This window comes from Macaca mulatta, chromosome 12 (assembly GCF_049350105.2).
Source record: "Macaca mulatta isolate MMU2019108-1 chromosome 12, T2T-MMU8v2.0, whole genome shotgun sequence".
Classification (NCBI taxonomy): domain Eukaryota; kingdom Metazoa; phylum Chordata; class Mammalia; order Primates; family Cercopithecidae; genus Macaca; species Macaca mulatta.
The window spans coordinates 112,850,720-112,872,856 of NC_133417.1; the positions used below are offsets into that span (position 1 = coordinate 112,850,720).

Below are 22,137 nucleotides of genomic sequence, written 5' to 3' on the forward strand. Positions count from 1 at the left end.
CCCAGCCTTCACCTAGTAACTTTTATGTGATTTGCCATCTATATGTTTTCTCTGATGAAATGTCTTCTTAAATCTTTTAGTCATTTCTATTGTTTGGTTTTTTTTTGTTTTCAGTGACCTTTTTTCCAAATCCTTTGTCAGAGCAAGTACATTCTTTCAGTCTATAGCTTTTTCTTTAATTTTCTTAACATTATCTTTTGCAGAGCAAAAGGTTGCCATTTTGATGAGGCCCATTTTATCAGTTTTGTCCTTTTGCACATCATGCTTGTGGTATTGTATTTATGAATTTTCTGCCTGGATAGGCCCAGCCCACTTACACATGTCCAAGAGCCTATGGACAGGCCCATTGGTGCCCACATGCATCATCTGGGGTGCCTGAGGATTGGTTGGTCCTGCCCACCAGCACCCATTGTCTGGAGTCATGAGGATCAGCTTGCTCTCACTATCATGCATGCCACCCAGAGGCCTGCAGACAGGCCTGCCCGACCTGCTGCCACCGTCAAGACCTTTGTGTCCACATACCAGCCAACCTGGCATCCCCATCCTCAGCAAAGCTTTATCACAGCCTCCACTGACAACCGAAGCCTAAGCCACTGAAGAAATCATAGATGCCCTGAGAGAATCATAGATACCACCATTGATGACAGTAAAAGAAATCATACAGAGATAACACATCTGAACCCACCTAGAATCAAATCCAGAGCACCCTACCCAGCTAACAGTATAGCTACATCTACAGTAAAAGTATTTCTCTACAAAAGCCAATCCATAAAACTGGATAAAGCAGCAGTTGCACAGATACCAAGATAAGGGCACGAGAAACATAAAATACTAAGGAAACATGATACCTCCAAAGGAACACAATAATTTTCCACTAACAGATCTCAAAGAGCAGGTAATCAATAAAATGCCTGAAAAGGAATTGAAAATAATGATCTTAAGAAAACTCAGCAAGAAACAACAGAACACAGATAGACAATACAAATAAATCAGGAAAACAATTCATGATCTGAATGAGAAATTAAAGAGGTAAATATTTTAAGAAAAAACAAATTCTGGAACTGAAGAATTTAATAAAAAACAGTCAAGGACTTCAACTATAGACTAGATCAAGCAGAAGAAGAATTTCCGAACTTTAAGACAGGTCTTTTAAAATAACCCAGTCAAACACACACTAAAAAGGATGAAGAAAACCTACATAGGACATCATAAAGCAAACAAATAATTCAATTTTGTGAGTGCCACAAGGAGAAAAGATAGGAAAAGGCATCAAAAACCTATTTAACAAAATAATCACTGAAGACCTCCCATGTCTTGAGAGAGAAATATATATCCAGATACAGGAAGCTCATATGTACTAAAACAGTTTATCCAAAAAGGCCTTTCTAAGACACATTCTTTTCAAACTCCAAAGTCAAAGACAAAGAAAAAAGAATTCTAAAAACAGCAAGAGGAAAATACCAGGTCACATGAGGGAATCAGAGTAAAGGCCGATTTCTCAGCAGAAATTTTACATTTCTGAGTGGTATAATAATATTCAAAGTGTTAAAAGGGGGAAATAAATACGGCCTGCCAAGAATACTATACCCAGCAAAGCTGTCCTTCAGAAATGAAAGAAAAATAAAGTCATTCCCAATCAGAAAGTGAGGAAATTCATCACCACTACACCAGTCCTACAAGAAATGTGTAAGAGGATCCTACATCTTGAAGTGGCAGGATGATACCTGCTGTATCATTAAAACATACAAATTATAAATCTCACTGGTAAAGTAAACATGCAATTGGAAAAAAAATAAGGAACCGAATGTTAGCACTACAGAATACCAAATTATAAAGATAAAAAAGGAAGAAAAGAACAAAGAATATACAAAATAATCAGCAAACAAAAATGACAGGAATAAGCCTTCACATATCAATAACAGTTTTGAATATAAATTTTAAATTCCCGAATTAAGAGATATAAACTGGCTAAGTTAGATTTTAAAAAGTCAACCTGTGTATTTCCTCCAAAAAACTCACATCACCTGTAAAGACATATGTAGTCTGAATATAAAAGGATGGGGGTAAAAACTCCACACAAGTGGAAACCAAAAGTATGCAGGAGTAGCTATACTTACATCAGAGAAAATAGGCTTTAAGTTGAAAACCATAAAAAGAGAGCAAGAAGGTCATTATATGATAGAGGGATCAATTCAGCTGGAGGACGTAAAATGATAAATATATAACACCCAATGCCAGAGCATGAGATATATAAAGCGAACATTAGAGCTGAAGGAAGAGATAGACCCCAATATAATAATAGCTGGGGACTTCAAAACTCCACTTCCAGCATTTGACAGATCATCTAGACAGAAAATCAATGAACATCAGACTTAAGATGATCTGTGGACCAACTGAACCTAACAGTTTCAGAGCATTTCATCCAAAAGCTGCAGATTCCGTTCTTCTCGTCAGCACATAGAACTTTCTCCAGGATAGACCATATATCCACAAAGCGAATCTCAACAAAGTTTTAAAACTCAAAATTACATAACGTATCTTTCCAGACCACAATGGAATTAAACAGTAATAAGAGGAACTTCAGAAACTGTACAAATAAATGGAAATTCAGCATGCTCCTGAATGACTACTGGGTCAGTGAAAAAATTAAGAGGGAAATAAATTTATTGAAACAAATGAAAATGGAAACACAACATATAAAAACCTATGGGATACAGCAAAAGCAGTGCTGAGAGGGAAGTTTGTACCAATAAATTCCTATATCAGGAACGTGTAGCAAGATTTCAAATAAAAAACCTAACAATACACCTCAAGGAACTAGAAAAGAAGAAGCCAAACCCAAAATTAGTAGAAAGAAAGAAATAGTAAAAATCAGAGAACTAAATGAAATAAAGTCTAAAAGAATCAATACAGGGCTGGGCATGGTGGCGCACACCTGTAATCTTAGCACTTTGGGAGGCCAAGGTATGTGGATTTTTGAGCTCAGGATTTCGAGACCTGCCCGGGCAACATGGCAAAACCTCATTTCTACAAAAAAAATACAAAAATTAGCATGGTGTGGTGCAAGCCTGTAGACCCAGCTACTCAGGAGGCTGAGGTGGGAAGATCGCTTGAGCCAGGAAACTGAGACAACAGTAAGCCATGATTGTGCCACTGCGCTGTAGCCTGGTCAACAGAGTGAGACCCTGTCTCAAAAAAAAAAAAAGAAAACAAAAGTTGGTTTTTGAAGAGATAAACAAAATTGATAAGCCAAGAAAAAATGAGGGACAAGATCCAAATAAATGAAATTAAAAACTAAAAGTAGACACTACAGCTAATACCACAGAAGTATAGGGGATCATTAGGGATTATTATGAGCAATGATACACCAACAAATTGAAAAACCTAGAGGAAATGGATAAATTTCTTGACATATATAATCTATCAAAATTGAATCAAGAAATGGAAAACCTGAACAGACCAATAATGAGTAATGATATTGAATCAGTAATAGTCTACCAATAAAGAAAAGCCCAGGACCAGATGGCTTTACTGCCTAATTCTACCAAACTTACAAAGAAGAACTAACACCAATTCTCCTTAAACTATTCCAAAAAATTAAAGATGAGAGAATTTTTCCTAATTAATTCTCCAAGGCCATCATTGCTTTAATACCAAAACCAGACAAGGACACAACAAAAGAAAACTACAAATCACTGTACTTGTTGAACATAGATACAGAAATTCTCAACAAAACACTAGCAAACCTAATCTGACAACATATCAGAAAGATAATACACCATGATCATACGGGATTTATCCCAGGGATGCAAGTATGATTGTTGGACCATATTTGCATATGCTCATGGTGTGTTATTGCATGATATCACATCAGCAGCATGAAGGAAAAAAGCCATATGATCACATCTGTAGACACAGGAAAAGCGTTTGATAAAATTCATCCTTTCTTGATAAAAATAATCAGCAAATTAGGCATAAGAAGGAACATACCTCAACATAGTAAAGGCCATGTATGATAAACCCACAGCTAACATCATATTGAATGGAGAAAAGCTGAAAGGCTTTCCTCCAAGAACTGGAATGAGAGAAAGATGCCCACTTCTACCATTCTTACTCAATATAGTGCTGGATGTCCTAGTCAAAGCAGTTAATCAAGAGAAAGAAATAAAGGGCATCCCAACTGGAAAAGGAGGAATCAAATTGCCCTTGTTTGCAGATGAAATGATGTTATATATGGAAAAAACTAAAGACTCCACCAAAAAACTATTAGAACTGATGAACAAATTCAGTAAAGTTGCAGAATACAAAATCAGCGTACAAAAGTCAGTAGCAATTCTTTTTTTGTTTTGTTTTGTTTTTTGAGATGGAGTCTCACTCTGTCGCCCAGGCTGGAGTGCAGTGGTGTGATCTCAGCTCACTGCAAGCTCCACCTCCCGGGTTCATGCCATTCTCCTGCCTCAGCCTCCCAAGTAGCTGAGACTACAGGCGCCCACCACCACGCCTGGCTGATTTTTTGTATTTTTAGTAGAGATGGGGTTTCACTGTGTTAGCCAGGATGGTCCCAATCTCCTGACCTCATGATCCGCCCGCCTCGGCCTCCCAAAGTGCTGGGATTACAGGCGTGAGCCACCATGCCTGGCCAAAAGTCAGTGGCAATTCTATACATCAATAATGTACTGGCTGAAAAAGAAATGAAGAAAGCAATTCCATTTACAATAGCCAAAAAATAAATAAATAACCAAGTAGGTGAAAGATCTCTACACTGAAAACTGCAAAACACTGATGAAAGAAATCAAGGAAGACAAATGGAAAGACATTCCACACTCATGGATTGGGAGAATTACTATTGTTAAAATGACTATACCACCAAAAACAATCTACAGATTCAGTGCAATCCATATCAAAATAAAATGATATTTGTAACAGAAATAGAAAAAAGAATCCTAAAATTCTTACGGAACCAAAAAGAGCCCAAATAGCCAAAGCATTCCTGAACTAAAAGAACAACATGGGAGGCATCACACTACCTGACTTCAAAATAAGCTACAGAGCTATAGTAACCAAAACATAGTATTGATATAAAAACAGACACATAGACCAGTGGAACAGAATAAAGAACCAGGAATAAATCTACTTATTTACAGCAAATGTGCCAAGAACGTACATTGGGGAAAGGACACTCTCTTCAATCAGTGGTATTGGGGAACCTGGATATCTGTGTGCAGAGAATGAAACTAAATACCTACCTATCACCATACCCAAAAATCCACTCCAAGTGGATTAAATACTTAAACATAAGACCCCAAACTCTAAAGACTACTAGAAGAAAACATGGGGGAAATGTTTCCTGATATTATACTGGGCAAAAACTTCATGGTTAAGACTCCAAAAGCACAAGCAACAAAAAGAAAAATAGTTAAGTGGAAATACTAAATTAAAAAGCTTCTGAACAGCAAATGAAACAACAGAGTGAAGAGACAACCTGCAGAATGGGAGGAATACTTACAAACTGTTCATCTGACACAGGACTGATAAACAGGATATACAAGGAACTCAACCTAACAGGGAAAAAAAAATCCTATTAAAAAGTGGGCAAAAGGTATAAATAGACATTTCTCGAAAGAAGACATACAAATAGCCAAGAAATATATTTGAAAAGCTCAACATTTACTAATTGTCAGATTAAAATCACAATGAAGTATCATTAGTTAGAATGATTATTATCAAAAAGACAAAAAGCAACATTGATGAGGATGCAGAAAAAGGTGAACTCTTTCTAACTCTTTGTGTTAGAATTTTCTCAGCGTTGGTCAGAATGTACATTAATGCAGCCATTATGGAAAATAGTGTGGAGGTTTCTCAGAAAAACTAAAAGAACCACCATATGATCCAGCAATCCTACTACTGGGTATTTATTCTAAAGAAAGGAAATCAGTATTGCATCACTTCACGGTAGCTAAGATAGGGAATCAACCTAAATATCCATCAACATTATCAATGGATAAAGAAAAGTGCAGTATATATACACAGTGGCATACTATCGAGCCACTAAAAAGAATGAAAATTCATTATTTGTGGCCATATGGATGAACTTGGGGGACATTATGGGTTATGCAGAATAACTCAAACATGGAAAGATAAATACCACATTTTCTCACTCATGTGGGAGCTAAAAATTTTTTGAGCTCATGGAAGTAGATAGTAAAATTGTGGGTATTAGAGCCTGGGAAGGGAAGGTGAGATAGGAAGCATGGGGAGAGATTGGTTAATGGATACAAACTTACATCTAGGTTGATAGAATGAGTTCTGGTGTTCTGTAGCACCATAGGGTGAATATGGTTAAATACAACTTGTTGTGTATTTTCACAAAGCTAGAAGTGAGGATTCTGAATGTTCACAACCCAACAAAATAAGTTTGAGGTGATGGATATGCTAGTTACCATAATTTGATCACTATATACCGTATACACATACCAGAATATCACTGTATCTCATAAATATGTACAATTATTTTATGTCAACCAGAAAGGGAAAAAAGAATTCTTTGCCTAAATCAGTATCACACAGACTTTGTTTTCCTCTAAAAGTGTTATGTTTTATGTTAAGAGTTTTATATTTAGATCTGTAATTTCTTCCTGAGTTTACTTTTGTATAAGGTATGAGGATGTGTCAAGATCCATTTTTTTAATATAGGAACATCCATTTGTCCAGATCATTTGTTTAAAAGACTATTCTTTCTCTATTGAATTGCCCTTGCTTTTTTTTTCAAAAATTAATTGACCATATTTTTGTGGGTCTGTTTCTGGGATATCTTTCCATTGATCTTTGTGTCTGTCCTTTAGCCAATACCATGTTGCCTTGAGTTCTGTACTTTTATAGTAAGTCTTGAATTTGATAGTGTGAGTCCTCCAACTTTGTTCTTAAAATTGTTTTGGCTGTTCTGGTTCCTTTGCATTTTAATATATTTATAATATGCTTGTTGATGTCTACGGAAAGCATGCTAGAATTTTGGTTAGGACTGTGTTGTGTCTATAGATCAAATTGTGAAGAAGTCACATCTTAACAATATTTAGTTTTTGATTCCATGAACACAATATAATCTTAATTTATCTTTCAGCATATAGATACTGTACATATCTTACTGGATTTATACCCAAGTATAAATTGTTTTCTGTTTTTTTGGGGGGTGGGGGCGGGGACATGTGCTATTTGAAATGGTATATTCAATTGTTCATTGCTGGTATATGGAAATAAAATTGGCTTCTATATATTTAACTTTTATCCTATGACCATTCTAAATTTACTTATTAGTTCTAGGAGCTTTGTGGGGTGGGTCGATTCTTTGGGATTCTCTACACAAATAATCATGTCACCTACAAATATGGACAGTTTTAATTATTTCTTTCTAATCTGCATGCCTTTTAATTTTTTTTTCCATATTGCAGTGTCTAGGACTTGTGCTGTGATGTTGAATAGGAGTGGTGAGAGAGGACATCTTTGCCCTATTCTTGATCTTAGGGGGTATATTAGTTTTCTATTGCTGCATGTCACAAACTACCACAAACTTAGTGGCTTAAACAACACAAATTTATTGTCTTCCAGTTCTGTAAGATCAGAGGCCTTCATTGGGTCTCACTGGGCTAAAATGAAGGTGTCAGCAGGACTGCATTCCTTCCTGGAGGTTCTAAGTGAAAATGTGTTTCTTTGCCCTTTCTAGCTCTAGAGGCTACCCACATTTTTGCCTCATGGCCCCCTTTCTCCATCTTCAACATAGTGTATCTCTGTCCTTCTGTAGTCACGTTTTCTTCTGCTTTCCTCTTCTACTTTTAAGAATGCTTGTGGTTTAACTGGGCCCACCCAGATAACCCAGGATAATTTTCCTATTTTAAGATGAGCTAATTAACAACCTTAATTCCATCTGCAACCTAATTCCCCTTTGCCATGTAAGGTAACATACTCACAGACTGCAGAGATTAGTACATGGACACCTTTGGGGGACCTTAAATAATGTAATAGCTGTAGGGTCTCTGTAAAAGCTCTTTATTACATGTTTTAAAAAAAACTTTGATTTTTAGTTTCTGAAAGTTTTCATCATAAATTGTTGTTTAATCTTGTCAAATGCTTTTCCAGAATCTACCGAGGTGATTATGTCGTTTCTCTTACTTAGTTATTACAGTGAATTACATTCATACTCCAATTTTGAGATATGCACGCATTCCTGGGATGAACCCCCAAATTGGTCATGAAGTATCATTTATACATTACTGAATTCAATTTGCTAATATTTTGTTGAGGATTTTTACATCTACGTTTATGGCTAATATGGGACTTTAGTTTCTTTGTCATGAGTTCATGTCATTAGGGTAATGCTGACCTTATAAATGAGGTGGAAGTCTTCCCTTCTGTTTTTCTGGAAGAGATTGTAATATTTGTATTATTTAAGCCTTAATATGGTTGGTAGAATTTGCCAGTGAACCCACATAGGCCTGGAGTTTTCTATTTTGAGAAGTTCTGTTTTTTTTTTTTTAATAGATAATGGGATCATTCAGACTATTTCTTCTTCAGTGAGTTTTGGAAGTTTGTGTTTTTAAGACATTGGTCCATTTCTTGGAAGTTATCAAATTCATGACCATACAGTTGTTTGTAGTGTTAATTATTCTTTTACTGTGTGGGATGTCAGTAGGGATGTCCCACCCTTCATTCCTAACATTGACAATTTTTGTCTTCTCTCTCTCTCTCTCTCTCTATTCGCCACCCCCACCCCAGCCACCTTCCTTTCCTTTTAGTCTGGCTAAAGGTTTATCAATTTTGTTGATTGTTTTTAAGCAACCAAAATTCTTAGTTTCATTAGTTTTCTCCTTAGAATTGTATTGATTTGGCCGGGCGCGGTGGCTCACGCCTGTAATCCCAGCACTTTGGGAGGCCAAGGCGGGTGGATCACGAGGTCAGGAGATCGAGACCATCCTGGCTAACACGGTGAAACCCCGTCTCTACTAAAAATACAAAAAAATTAGCCAGGCGAGGTGGCGGCGCCTGTAGTCCCAGCTACTCGGGAGGCTGAGGCGGGAGAATGGCGGGAACCCGGGGTCGGAGCTTGCAGTGAGCTGAGATCCGGCCACTGCACTCCAGCCCGGGCGACAGAGCCAGACTCCGTCTCAAAAAAAAAAAAAAAAAAAAAAAAAAGAATTGTATTGATTTGTACTCTAATCTTTATTATTTTCTCTTGCTTTGGTTTTTTTAATTGTTCTCTTTATAGTTTCTTTTTCCATTAACTGTAAATTTTTTCCTGTTAATATATACCTTTGTCTTATTTCAGTTTCTAAGAAAACATCTGCAGGTATCTAGTTTCTTTTTTTTTTTTTTCTTTGTTTGTTTGTTTGTTTGTTTGTTTTGAGACGGAGTCTCGCTCTGTCGCCCAGGCTGGAGTGCAGTGGCGCGATCTCGGCTCACTGCAAGCTCCGCCTCCTGGGTTTACGCCATTCTCCTGCCTCAGCCTCCTGAGTAGCTGGGACTACAGGCGCCCGCCACCGCGCCCGGCTAATTTTTTGTATTTTTAGTAGAGACGGGGTTTCACCGTGGTCTCGATCTCCTGACCTTGTGATCCGCCCGCCTCGGCCTCCCAAAGTGCTGGGATTACAGGCGTGAGCCACCGCGCCCGGCCTATAGGTATCTAGTTTCTTAAGACAATAGTTGGATCAGTTTGGCAAATCTTTTGTAAAGGGCCAGAGAGTAAATATTTCAGGCTTTGCAGACCCAGTGATCTGTCACAACTACTCAACTCTGCCGTTGTAATACCAAAGCAGCGATGGATAATACAAAAACAAATGAGCATGGCTGTGTTCCAGTAAAACTTTATTTACAAAAACAAGCAGGGAAGCAAAGTTTGGCAACCCTTGATATAAATAATTGATTTAAGCCCTTTTTTTCTAACATAAGTATGGGCTGTAAATTTCCATTTTAGCATTGGCTTAGCTGTGTCCCACAAATTTTGGGTTGTCATATTTTTATTTGCATTCAGTTTAAAATTGTTTTATTTCCTTTGAGACTTCTTTTTTGACCTATAGACTTAGAAATGTTTAATATTCAATTTCCAAATAATCAAGGATCTTCCCAGGTGTTTTATGGCCCAAGAACATACTTTGTGTTATTTTTATTCTCTTAAATTATCAAGTATCATATCAGTGTCAAATAGGTGTAGTTGATTATGTCATTCAGGTGTACTATATCATTTTTAATTTTCTACTTGTTCTGTCATCTCTGAGACTCTACTTAGTCTGTCATCACTGAGAGGAGAGTGTATTAAGGTATTCAGCTCTTTGTTCATTTCTCCTTTCAGTTCTATTAGCTTTGGCCTCATACATGAGAATTAGGTCTCCCATTTAGAATTATGTCTTCTTAGAGGATAGACCTCTTTATTATTATATAATATCTTTCTTTATCCCTGACAATACCTTCTTCAGAAGTCTGTTTTGTCTGATATTAATAAAGCTACCCCAGTTTCCTTTGGGTTGTTGGGTTTTTTGTTTGTTTGGTTGGTTGGTTGGTTGGTTGGTTTTTTTGTTTGTTGAGACAGAATCTTGCTCTGTTGCCCAGGCTGGAGTGCAATGGCACAATCTCGGCTCACTGCAACCTCCACCTCCCTGGTTCAAGTGATTCTCATGCCTCAGCTTCCCAAATAGCTGAGATTACAGGTGTGTGCCACCACACCCAGCTAATTTTTGTATTTTTAATAGAGATAGGGTTTTGCCATGTTTGCCAGGCTGGTCTCAAACTCCTGACCTCAAGTTATTCGCCCACCTCAGCCTCCCAAAGTGCTGGGATTATAGGCGTGAACCACCATTGCCAGCCTCCTTTGGATTAGTATTTGCATAATATATCCTTCACCATCCTTTTTCTTCTGTGTTTATACTTGAAGTGGGATTCTTGTAGGTGGCATATACTTAGGTCTTGCCTTTTTACCGAGCTACATGTCTTTTAAATGGTTTAGATCAGGGATTGGCAAACTATGGCACAAGTAGAAATTTTTAATTTTACATTTATGTATTTAATTTTCAATTGTCTTCATTTCCTTATATAAATCCATGTTTTAATCTATTATATTTCTGCCGCAGAAACTCTTTTTTACATTTCTTAGAAAACAGATCTCCTGGCAATGAATTCCCTCTAGTTTTGTTTGAGAAAGTTTATTTCATCATCATATTTGAAAGATATTTTTGCTGGGTATAGAATTCTGGGTTTATCATTTTTTTATTTGAAGTGACGAACTTTAAAGATGTCACTTCAGGCCGAGGTGGGCGGATCACAAGGTGTGAAGTTCAAGACCATCCTGGCCAACATGGTGAAACCCCGTCTCTACTAAAAATACAAAAAATGAGCTGGCGTGGTGGCACATGCCTGTAGTCCCAGCCACTCGGGAGGCTGAGGCAGGAAAATTGCTTGAACCCGGGAGGCGGAGGTTGCAGTGAGCCCAGATCACACCACTGCACTCCAGCCTGGCAACAGAGTGAGACTCCATCTCAAGAAAAAAAAGATGTCACTTCATTTTCTTATGATTTAAATGGTTTCTGACAAGAAATCTGTGTGTATATAATGTTCCTTTTCTCCCTCTGCCTCTGATTTTCAGCATTTCAAATATAATATGCCTAGGGATTTTTCCCTCCCTTCCCTCCTTCCTCCCCCATCCCCACCATATTTATCTTACTTATTGTTCTTCTGTCTGTGGCTTGGTGTCTGTCATTAATTTTAGAAAATTATCGGCCGGGTGTGGTGGCTCACACCTGCAATCCCAGCACTTTGGGAGGCCAAGGCAGGCAAATCGTGAGATAAGGAGATGGAGAACATCCTGGCCAACATGGTGAAACCCCATCTCTACTAAAACACAAAAAATTAGCCAGACGTGGTGGCGTGTGCCTGTAATCCCAGCTACGCGGGAGGCTGAGGCAAGGGAATTGTTTGAACCTGGGAGGCGGAGGTTGCAGTGAGTCGAGATGGGGCCACTGCACTCCAGCCTGGCGACAGAGCAAGACTCTGTCTCAAAAAACAAAAAAATTGTCAGATATATTTTCTTCAAATATTTTTCCGTCCTGTACTCCCTCTTCTTCTGAGATTACAGTTATAAATATGTTAAGATGTTGGAGACTGTCACACAGCTTTTTGTTGTTCTGTCTTCAAGTTCACTGATTCTTTCCTCAGTTGTGTCAGTTTTACTTACGAGTACATCAGACATATTCTTTGTCTCATTTCCATTTGATTCCTTTTCATAATTTCCATGCCACTACTGAAATAACCCATCTGATCTCACATGTTATCCACCGTTCCTATTAGAGCCTTTAGCATATTAGTCATACTTTAGCAAATCAGTCGTACGTACTTAAAATTTGTATCAAGGCCGGGTGCGGTGGCCCATGCCTGTAATCCCAGCACTTTGGGAGGCTGAGGCAGGAGGATAGCTTGAGTCCAGGAATTCAAGACCTGTTTGGAAAACATAGCAAGACACTGTCTCTACAAAAAATAATAAAATAAATTAGCTGGGCATGGTGGTGCCTGCCTGTGGTCCCAGCTACTTGGGAGGTTGAGATGGGAAGATCACTTGAGCCTGGGAGGTCAAGGCTGTAGTGAGCCCTCATTGTGCCACTGCACTCCAACCTGGGCAGCAGAGCAAGACCCCATCTCAAAAATAAAAATGAAAAATAGAAGCAAATGCTACTTTTTTCTGAATCGATAGGCTACATGAGGATGAAGACATCAATGGAATTGCAGTATACTACCATTTTAAGTTACCTAAAAATAATAATAGCTAACACATCTTCAACATTCTAGGCATTATATTGTGTGCTTTACATATATTAACTCATTTGATCCTCACAAACTTTTTGTTTTGTTTTTTTTTTTTTTGAAACGGAAACTATCACCCAGGGTGGAGTGCAGTGGCGCTATCTTGGCTCACTGCAACCTCTGCCTCCTGGGTTTAAGCAGTTTTCCTGCCTCAGCTTCCCAAGTAGCTGGGATTACGAGCACCTGCCACCATCCCCAGCTAGTTTTTGTATTTTTAGTAGAAATGGGGTTTCGCCATGTTGGCCAGGCTGGTCTCAAACTCCTGGCCTCAAGTGATCTGCCTGCCTCAGCCTCCCAAAGTGCTGGGAGCTGGGATTACAGGGGTGAGCCACCACACCAGTTCTCACAAACCTTTTGAGGTAGAAAATATTACCATGTCTTTTTTACAGTCAGAAAATTAAGATTTAAGTAACAAGATTGTGGCCCTTGACCACACAGAGCTAAAAAAATAATTTAGTGGTTTAGTTTGAGTAACTTGCTAAAGAACAATTTTTAATTATTTTTAATCTATGTTAGATTTTTTAAATAATATTATTTTTAATCATGGTAAAAAATATAACAAAATTTACCATCTTCATCAGTTTTAAGTATACAGTTCAGTCGTGTTAAGTACATTCACATTGTGGTGCAGCAGATTTCCAGAACTTGTTCATCTTGCAAAACTGAAACTCTATACCCATTAAACAACAACTCCCCATTTCCTCATTCCCCCAAGCCCCTGGCAGCCACCAATCTAAGTCCTGTTTCTATGAATATCATTGACTTTAGATGCCTCATAAGAGAAATTACACAATATTTGTCTTTTTGAGACTAGCTTGTGTTAGCATAATGCCCTCAAGGTTCATCTGTGTTTTAGCATGCAGAGGGCCTTCCTAAGTCTGAATAATATTAATATTACATTGTATGTATATACCACATTTTGCTTACCACTCATCTGCTGATGGACATTTGGGCTGCTTCCACCTCTTGGCTATTGTGAATAATGCTGCAATGAACACAGGTGTTGAGACCTTGTTTTCAATTCTTTTGGATATGTAGGAAAAAGTAGAATTGCTGGATCATATGGTAAATTTTGTTTTTAATTTTTTGAGGAACCTCCATTCCATTTTCCATAGCAGCTGCACCATTTTACATTCCCACCGACAGTATGCAAGAGTTCCAGTTTCCTCACATCCTCATCAACAACTGGTATTTTCTGCTGGTGGTGGTTTTTGATAGTAGCCATCCTAATGGTTGTGAGGTGATAACTAGTGGTTTTGATTTGCATTTCCCTAATGATTTGTGATGTTGAGCATCTTTTTTTTTCCCCCCCTGAGATGGAGTCTTGCTCTGTTGCCCAGGCTAGAGTGCAGTGGCGCAATCTCGGCTTACTGCAACCTCTACCTCCCGGGTTTAAGCGATTCTCCTGCCTCAGCCTCCCAAGTAGCTGGGACTGCAGGCACCCGCCACCATGCCCAGCTAATTTTTGTATTTTTAGTAGAGATGGGGTTTCACCATGTTGGCCAGGCTGGTCTTGAACTGACCTCGTGATCCACTCGCCTCAGCCTCCCAAAGTGCTGGGATTACAGGCATGAGCCACCGCGCCCGGTCTATGTTGAGCATCTTTTTATAGGCCATTTATATATCTCTGGAGAAATCTATGTTCAAGTCCCTATGCCCATTTTTTAAATTGGGTTATTTTGCTGTTGAGTTCAAAAGTTCGTTATATATTCTAGATCTTTTTTTTTTTTCCTTTATTTTGAGACAGCGTTTTACTAGCTGTCTCCCAAGCTGTGGTATAGCAGCATGATCATGGCTTACTGCAGCCTCGACCTCCCGGCCTCCAACCTCAGCTTCCTGAGTAGCTGAGACTACAGGCACACACCACCTAACTAATTTTTAATTGAGACAGGGTCTTGGTTTGTCGCCCAGGCTGGAATGCAGGTGGCAGGATCATGGCTCACTGCAACCTAAGACCTCCTGGGCTCAAGCAGTCCTCCTACCTCAGCTTCCTGAGCAGCTGGGACTACAGGCATGTGCCACCACACCTGGCTAGATTTTTTAAATATTTTTTATAGAGATAGGGTCTCACTATATTGCCCAGGCTGGTCTTGAACACATGGGTTCAAGAGATTTCTCGCACCTCAGCCTCCCAAAGTGCTGTGATTATAGGCATGAGCCGTACACCTTGCCTATTCTATATCTTAACCCCTTAGCAGATACATGATTTGCAGATATTTCTTCTCATTCTGTAGGTTGCCTTTTTACTATTTATTGTGTCTTTTGATATGCAGAAGTTTCCTAGTTTGATATAGCCCTATTTGTCTATTTTGCTTTTGTTACCTCTGCTTTTGGTATTGTATTTAAGACATCACTGCCAAATCCAATGTCAGAGAGGTTTTCTTCTAGAAGTTTTATAGTTTTAGGTCTTATGTTTAGGTCTTTGATCTATTTTGAGTTAATATTTGTGTATGACATAAGGTGAAGTCCAACCTCATTCTTTTGCAGTGGATATCCAGGTTTCCCAGCACCATTTATTGAAGAGACTGTTAGATTTTTTAAATGCCCTGAAATGATTAGTTTGTAAGATTTTCTATTTAAAGGATTGTTACACATTGAAATTTAGCTTTAATGTTTTCTTAGTTGTTGATATGGATAGAATTTCAAGTTTTGCAGGAATTATGCAGAATATCTTAATAGTGAGAGGTATAATTTTTAAGTGGTCATTTAGGTCTTATTTGTTTATGGAGTTGTTTGTTTGTTTGTTTTGAGACGGAGTCTTACTCTTGTCACTCAGGCTGGAGTGCAGTGGCGCAATCTCAGCGCACTACAGCCTCTGCCTCCCAGGTTCAAGCGATGCCCGCACCTCAGCCTTCCAAGTAGCTGGGACTACAGGCACATGCTGCTAATTTTTGTATTTTTAGTAGAGAGGGGTTTCGCCATGTTGGCCAGGCTGATCTTGACCTCCTGACCTCAGGTGATCCCCCTCTGCCTTGGCCCCCCAAAGTGCTGGGATTACAGGCGTGAGCTACAACGCCTGGCCAGATTAAAATTTTTAATATAAGGTAATTTCCAAGTCATTCTGTATATCTTTTCCAATTCTTAATATATACTAAAATGTTGGTTGCTGTGAGCTATTTCTTTAAAAAAGAAAAAAAAAAAGGTAATCCAAAATAAATATGTGGAAATCATTTGCATTATTTTTCCCATCTTTTGCTTGTAGGGAAGCAGCTCGAGAGTGTCGTAGAAAGAAGAAAGAATATGTGAAATGTTTAGAAAACAGAGTGGCAGTGCTTGAAAATCAAAACAAGACATTGATTGAGGAGCTAAAAGCACTTAAGGACCTTTACTGCCACAAATCAGATTAATTTGGGATTTAAATTTTCACCTGTTAAGGTGGAAAATGGACTGGCTTGGCCACAACCTGAAAGACAAAATAAACATTTTATTTTCTAAACATTTCTTTTTTTCTATGCGCAAAACTGCCTGAAAGCAACTACAGAATTTCATTCATTTGTGCTTTTGCATTAAACTGTGAATGTTCCAACACCTGCCTCCACTTCTCCCCTCAAGAAATTTTCAACGCCAGGAATCATGAAGAGACTTCTGCTTTTCAACCCCCACCCTCCTCAAGAAGTAATAATTTGTTTACTTGTAAATTGATGGGAGAAATGAGGAAAAGAAAATCTTTTTTAAAATGATTTCAAGGTTTGTGCTGAGCTCCTTGATTGCCTTAGGGACAGAATTACCCCAGCCTCTTGAGCTGAAGTAATGTGTGGGCCGCATGCATAAAGTAAGTAAGGTGCAATGAAGAAGTGTTGATTGCCAAATTGACATGTTTTCACATTCTCATTGTGAATTATGTAAAACTGTTAAGAGACATACCCTCTAAAAAGAACTTTAGTATGGTATTGAAGGAATTAGAAATGAATTTGGAGTGCTTTCTATGTATGTTCTCTTCTTCAATACTGAAAATTTGTCCTTGGTTCTTAAAAGCATTCTGTACTAATACAGCTCTTCCATAGGACAGTTGTTGCTTCTTAATTCAGTTCTGTATGTGTTCAACATTTTTGAATACATTAAAAGAAGTAACCAACTGAACGAAAAAGCATGGTATTTGAATTTTAAATCAAAGTAAATAAAAGTACAAAGCATATTTTAGTTAGTACTAAATCCTTAGTAAAATGCTGATCAGTAAACCAATCCCTTGAGTTATATAACAAGATTTTTAAATAAATGTTATTGTCCTCACCTTCAAAAATATTTATATTGTCACTCATTTACATAAAAAGATATTTCTAATTTACTGTTGCCCATTGCACTTACATTATACCACCACCAAGAAAGCCTTCAAGATGTCAAATAAAGCAGTGATATATATTTGTTTATGAAATGTTACATGTTGTAGAAAAATACTGATTTTAAATCTTTTCCATATTAACAATTTAACAGAGAATCTCTACTGAATTTTTTAAATGAAAGAAGTTGTAAGGATATAAAAAGTACAGTGTTAGATGTGCACAAGGGAAGTTATTTCCAGACATATTTGAATGACTGCTGTACTGCAATATTTGGATTGTCATTCTTACAAAACATTTTTTGTTCTCTTGTAAAAAGAGTAGTTATTAGTTCTGCTTTAGCTTTCCAATATGCTGTATAGCCTTTGTCATTTTATAATTTTAATTCCTGATTAAAAGTCTGTATTTGTGTATATCATACATTGTTTTCAATACCACTTTTAATTATTACTCATTTTATTCACTAAGCTTGATAAATCTAACAGTTACTCTTAAAAAAAAAAAAAAAAAAGACTAAGGTGAATTTTAAAAATTGGAAACTGACATAATATTAGATTATAATTTCTCATTTGGGGCCGGGCGCAGTGGCTCATGCCTGTAATCCCAGCACTTTGGGAGGCCAAGGTGGGTGGATCACCTGAGGTCAGGAGTTCAAGACCAGCCCAGCCAACATGGTGAAACCCCATCTCTACTAAAAACAAAAAAATTAGCCAGGCCTGGTGGCGGTCGCCTGTAATCCCAGCTACTCGGGAGGTTGAGGCAGCAGAGTCGCTTGAACCTGAGAGGCAGAGGTTGCAGTGAGCCGAGATAGCACCATTGCACTCCAGCCTGGGCGACAAGAGTGAGACTCTGTCTCAAAAAATAAAAATAAAAAAATTTCTCATTTGGGAAGGAAATTCCTTTTAAAAAAGAGTTGAGACACTTAGAAAACTAATGTTTTTTATTTAGTCAAGAGTTATTTAAGAAAGTCAAGCTTGTTTAATAACAAAATATGAAGATTTAAGTGTTAATTGCTAGATCCATTTTAAAAAGTAAGATTTTAATTACATTTGTAAATGGTATATTTTTGTTTGTAACAAACCATTGTCTTTTTTCAAGGATGAACAGAGTTTATGAAGGAGCATCATTCTAAGAATTGAGTGATTTAGTCTTTATGTTTGGACAGTTCACCAGATTCTCAAGAAGGCTTTCAAACAACTATAAAGTTTGATGTTTGTCCTGCTGAGCTAATGGGGAAAGTTATAGCATAAAAATTGTGTAACAGCATAGATATGTCATTTTTAAAAACTGGTTTAACAGAAATCAAGCAAAGTCACAGTATGTTCACAAGTTGGAATTATTTATTGAGTCAAAATGTCGAATTGAACATTTTGAATGTCATAAGTGTTATAAATGAAAAATTGCCTGATGTTTAGCAGTTTGTATTCTCTAAAGCTTTTTTTCCAAAGTTGAGGCTTTCTACTTACTGGGAAGTTGGTGGCCCTCTTAGTCCCTGATAAATCAAGGCAATCACATTCATGTGAGCTGGATGAATTTATAAGTTATAAAGACCTTGTCCTTCATACCTTGAGGATGACTGCACTGGTTTTGAAGTCAGTTACTTAATGGTGAGGTGAGAAATGTATCCTGTTGCTAAATCTGTTTTAGACCTTTGGTGAGACTTGAAGATTTCAGTTTATAAAGATAAAAATCAAGCATCTTTTGTGCAGGTTTTTTCTTTTTTTAATGCAAGAATGGTGGGGAGGTTTGTTTGTAAGCATGAAACTTTGAGAATCTTTATTAAGAAAATGACATAATTTTTAAAAACCTTGTAGCCAAGAACATATGTGGCCACATTACCAGTAATAAATGTTTTTCTCTTTATATTGGCCAAAAGGGAATAAAAATGTCATCATAGGAATTTGTATATATGCTACTGATTTGCCTAGAAAATAGCAAGTTTCGTATTGCTCACTTTGCAAATATAGGGCCATGTGGCACTTTTATCTATAGGACAGATTAACTCTAATAAAAATGAAGTGGGGAGGGGTTTATTTTTGATATATTACTCTTATGAGTTTTCAAGCTTTGATAGTGTTTAACTGAAAAGTGGCTTAGAAAGGGCTAGATCCAGTGTGTTCATTATTAAATAATTGCTATCAGATACAATTTTAAGTTCATTATTTTTCAAACTCAAGTACCATATTGGCAACCATAATATTGTCATAGGTGCTCTCTTCATTTAGATATTATTGGGGGGGTGGCATTTGTATAATATATGTGTACATATATATATATATACATACAGTATATAATCTAAAGCTCTGAGAGCTCTTAAGTCAGGAATGCTGAGTATTATAGTATATTGAGGTCAGATGAAATTTTACATTTTTGTGTGTTCTGTTGCATCCCTTCTGGTAGTTTCTATGACTGCATTACTCCAGCACTCAACAATTGATTTTATCTTCTAATCTTTTTCCAAGTATTTTATTTTTTATTAGTTTTCTTTGGCTTCATACTTTTAAATATTTCATACTTTTAAAGTTACTAGTCACTTGAAAGCATCTCCCCCAAAAGTATTTGGTTTTTATGATTTGTCTGTGGCAGCTATAACAGTGGTAAGAACATTTTGAAGATAGCTTTTTAAAGGAACCACTGATTTTTTCAAAAATCATCCTGGGGGAGGAATTTTGGCATTTCATTTGAGCAGGGGTTTTGTCAGAAAATGTGTTTTGACAGTAGGTCAGCAGCAGTGCTAGTCTCTGAAAGCACAATACCAGTCAGGCAGCCTATTCCATCAGATGTCATCTGGCTGAAGTTTGTCTCTCAGGACAAATCCCTACTATCATTTTGACCTTTTGGAGTGACATGTGGAATCATACAAAGGCTTAGGAGGAAATATGTTTGTTTAAACCAGGATGCTTTTACTTACTTGAAGTGACTTCAATCTAGATTTCTTTTCATATTTAACAAGTTTTTAATTCTATGATCAGCTATAGTCAGCTATTACCAGAAATTGGTCTCTGTTTATTTTGAAGATCACGGTTGCTTCATTTTGCAGGATTAAATAGGGCTAATATATCTTAAAGTTAAGATCTTGAATTAAAGTGGATTTTAGAATAGTGTTACATACCTTTTCAGTTATTTTCAAGAGGCTTTATTTTTGTTGCCTTTGTAGCCCTGAAAGCTGTTGGTATATTTTTTCCCCCATGGACCTAATAGAAAAGTTGTATATTTATTTGGAATATATTTACATTCTGTCCTTTGTAAATGTCTGGTGTAACTTGCACTTTTTAAAATGACCCAGTTTGGGTATTAGCAACTTAAGAAATTCCCTCATCAAGTAATTCTCAACTTTTTAGTCTTTCTCCTCTCTTCAAATCATGTGACTTTTTAAATGGAAGTTTTTCATTAATTAAAATATTTTAGCACCTAAAAGCTAGCCTTAAAAACAGCTGTAAAAGAAGAACATCAGGAAATTAGATATGACTAGCCCAGTTAATTAAAAGACGGGCTCAAACCTTGTTTTATTCTTTTTCATCTTGGATAAAGACTGAAGGCAAAATAACTCAAGTGAATAATACTTATTTTCAATTTTTAATGAGACTTTTATCCTCATCACATTAATACTGTACATAGTATGCCAAAATGTCCACTAATTTGTCTAGAATAGTACAAGACTTTTTAGAGCAATTGTCTTCACAGAGACCACATGTAATCATTTTACTGAATTATTTTCATTTTTAATGGCTTTGTTAACATCAAAGAAATGCTGCCTAAATTTGACTGATTGCAGATGAGGAAGGATAAAGTAAAGTGTGCATAGTAAGCCTGAAGGTGAAGAGTTGTGAGATAAATTTGTTCACTCAGTTGTACAAAGCACAACTAGAACTTTTTGTTGGGTGGCTTACATACATCTTGAATATTCTTAATGTAATAATGTTGACTATTAAGTTGACTACACAGTCACTGTATGTACTAGGAACTGGTTTCCTTGACATTGTAGAATCAATGGCTAGGAGAGGCATTAATCTTTGAGGGGCTGAACATATCATGAAGCTGAGTCAGTATGGAAAATTTTCAAATAAACAGGGTGCTGAAGTTCCATCTGTCTCATCTGCTTATGATAAGTTCTTATTGATTAGTGAATGTAGCTTAAGCCTTTGTATGTGTCCTCAGGGGGCAGACCGACTTTAAGAGGGACCAGATAACGTTTGAATGGAGGGATTATATTTCAGGTGTTTTAGCTTGAAATTTATTTTTTAAAAAAAGAAAAATTTTAAAAATATATAAATAAAATAGAACAAAGCCGGTGATGCAAGTTGATATTATAAACAGGCAGTTTTAGCACAGAAAGAAAATACTGACCTGTCTGCATTCTGGTACGGTGGGTGCAGGTCCCAGCTGGGTATGACATGATACATTTTTAATTATTCTCACCAGCAAGTAAAAGGAAATGAACAATCTTCTGGAAATGTCTTTGAAAATTATCAAAGAGTAGGAAATTCACATTTGACCTAACATTACTTGCCTATAGAAGTATGGCATTTCGAAGCTTTTGTCTGAGAAGCATCTCAGAGATGTGAGAGTAAATCTGAGATAGTTTAAAAATTGGTAGGGAAGGAAGAAAATCTCTGCAAATAATGATTTTATGTTTGTTGGCCAAGTGAAATGATCTATCATTGTGTTTGGGAGGTTTTATTTTCTTATGTTTTTAAAATTGAATTGGTAAATGCTTTATAGATGTATTTTTATCCAAGTGCCACTCCAATTTGTGTATGTAATAAAATTATTTATATTAAAAGTGGGAAATAATTTGTCAACATTTTTTTGAGTATAGATTTATTAGGGGTGGCAACAAAGAGTGCTAGTTAGCAGTTTTCCATGTAAAGTTGTCCTTGACTGATTTGTCCACATGTCAGTTGTAACACCCTACAAAAGGAATTATTTCTAACCCAGATATATCACTTGAAACTTTTTAAAAGCAAAATAATCAGGGAAGTTCCTAGAAAGGTGTTTGGCTTTTTGGTTTTTCCTTGAGGATTGG

The 22,137-nt window shown here is 37.0% G+C and overlaps 2 protein-coding genes across 12 annotated transcripts in view; one reads left to right on the plus strand and one right to left on the minus strand.

Annotated features, from left to right (window-relative positions):
- Positions 1 to 21,367, plus strand: part of CREB1 (cAMP responsive element binding protein 1) — a 77,836-nt gene extending 56,469 nt beyond the window's left edge. For 2 of the 6 annotated variants that reach the window (XR_003721169.2, XR_013401809.1), the window contains 2 exons: positions 16,037 to 16,606; positions 18,210 to 21,367. Coding sequence is in view for 4 of the 6 variants with exons in the window: in XM_028830547.2 (XP_028686380.1) it covers positions 16,037 to 16,181 (145 nt within the window). In the remaining 2 variants the exon portion in view is untranslated. 6 annotated transcript variants of the gene reach the window in all.
- METTL21A (methyltransferase 21A, HSPA lysine) overlaps positions 1 to 22,137 on the minus strand; it is a 48,040-nt gene that overhangs the window by 3,285 nt on the left and 22,618 nt on the right. For 4 of the 6 annotated variants that reach the window (XR_013401812.1, XR_003721172.2, XM_077956475.1 and 1 more), the window contains 2 exons: positions 16,202 to 16,237; positions 5,507 to 5,558 (listed from right to left, as the gene is read on the minus strand). Coding sequence is in view for 4 of the 6 variants with exons in the window: in XM_077956475.1 (XP_077812601.1) it covers positions 5,554 to 5,558; positions 16,202 to 16,237 (41 nt within the window). In the remaining 2 variants the exon portion in view is untranslated. The remainder of the gene's footprint in view (positions 1 to 5,506; positions 5,559 to 16,201; positions 16,238 to 22,137) is intronic. The other 2 variants (XM_077956477.1, XM_028830559.2) reach the window with 1 other exon arrangement.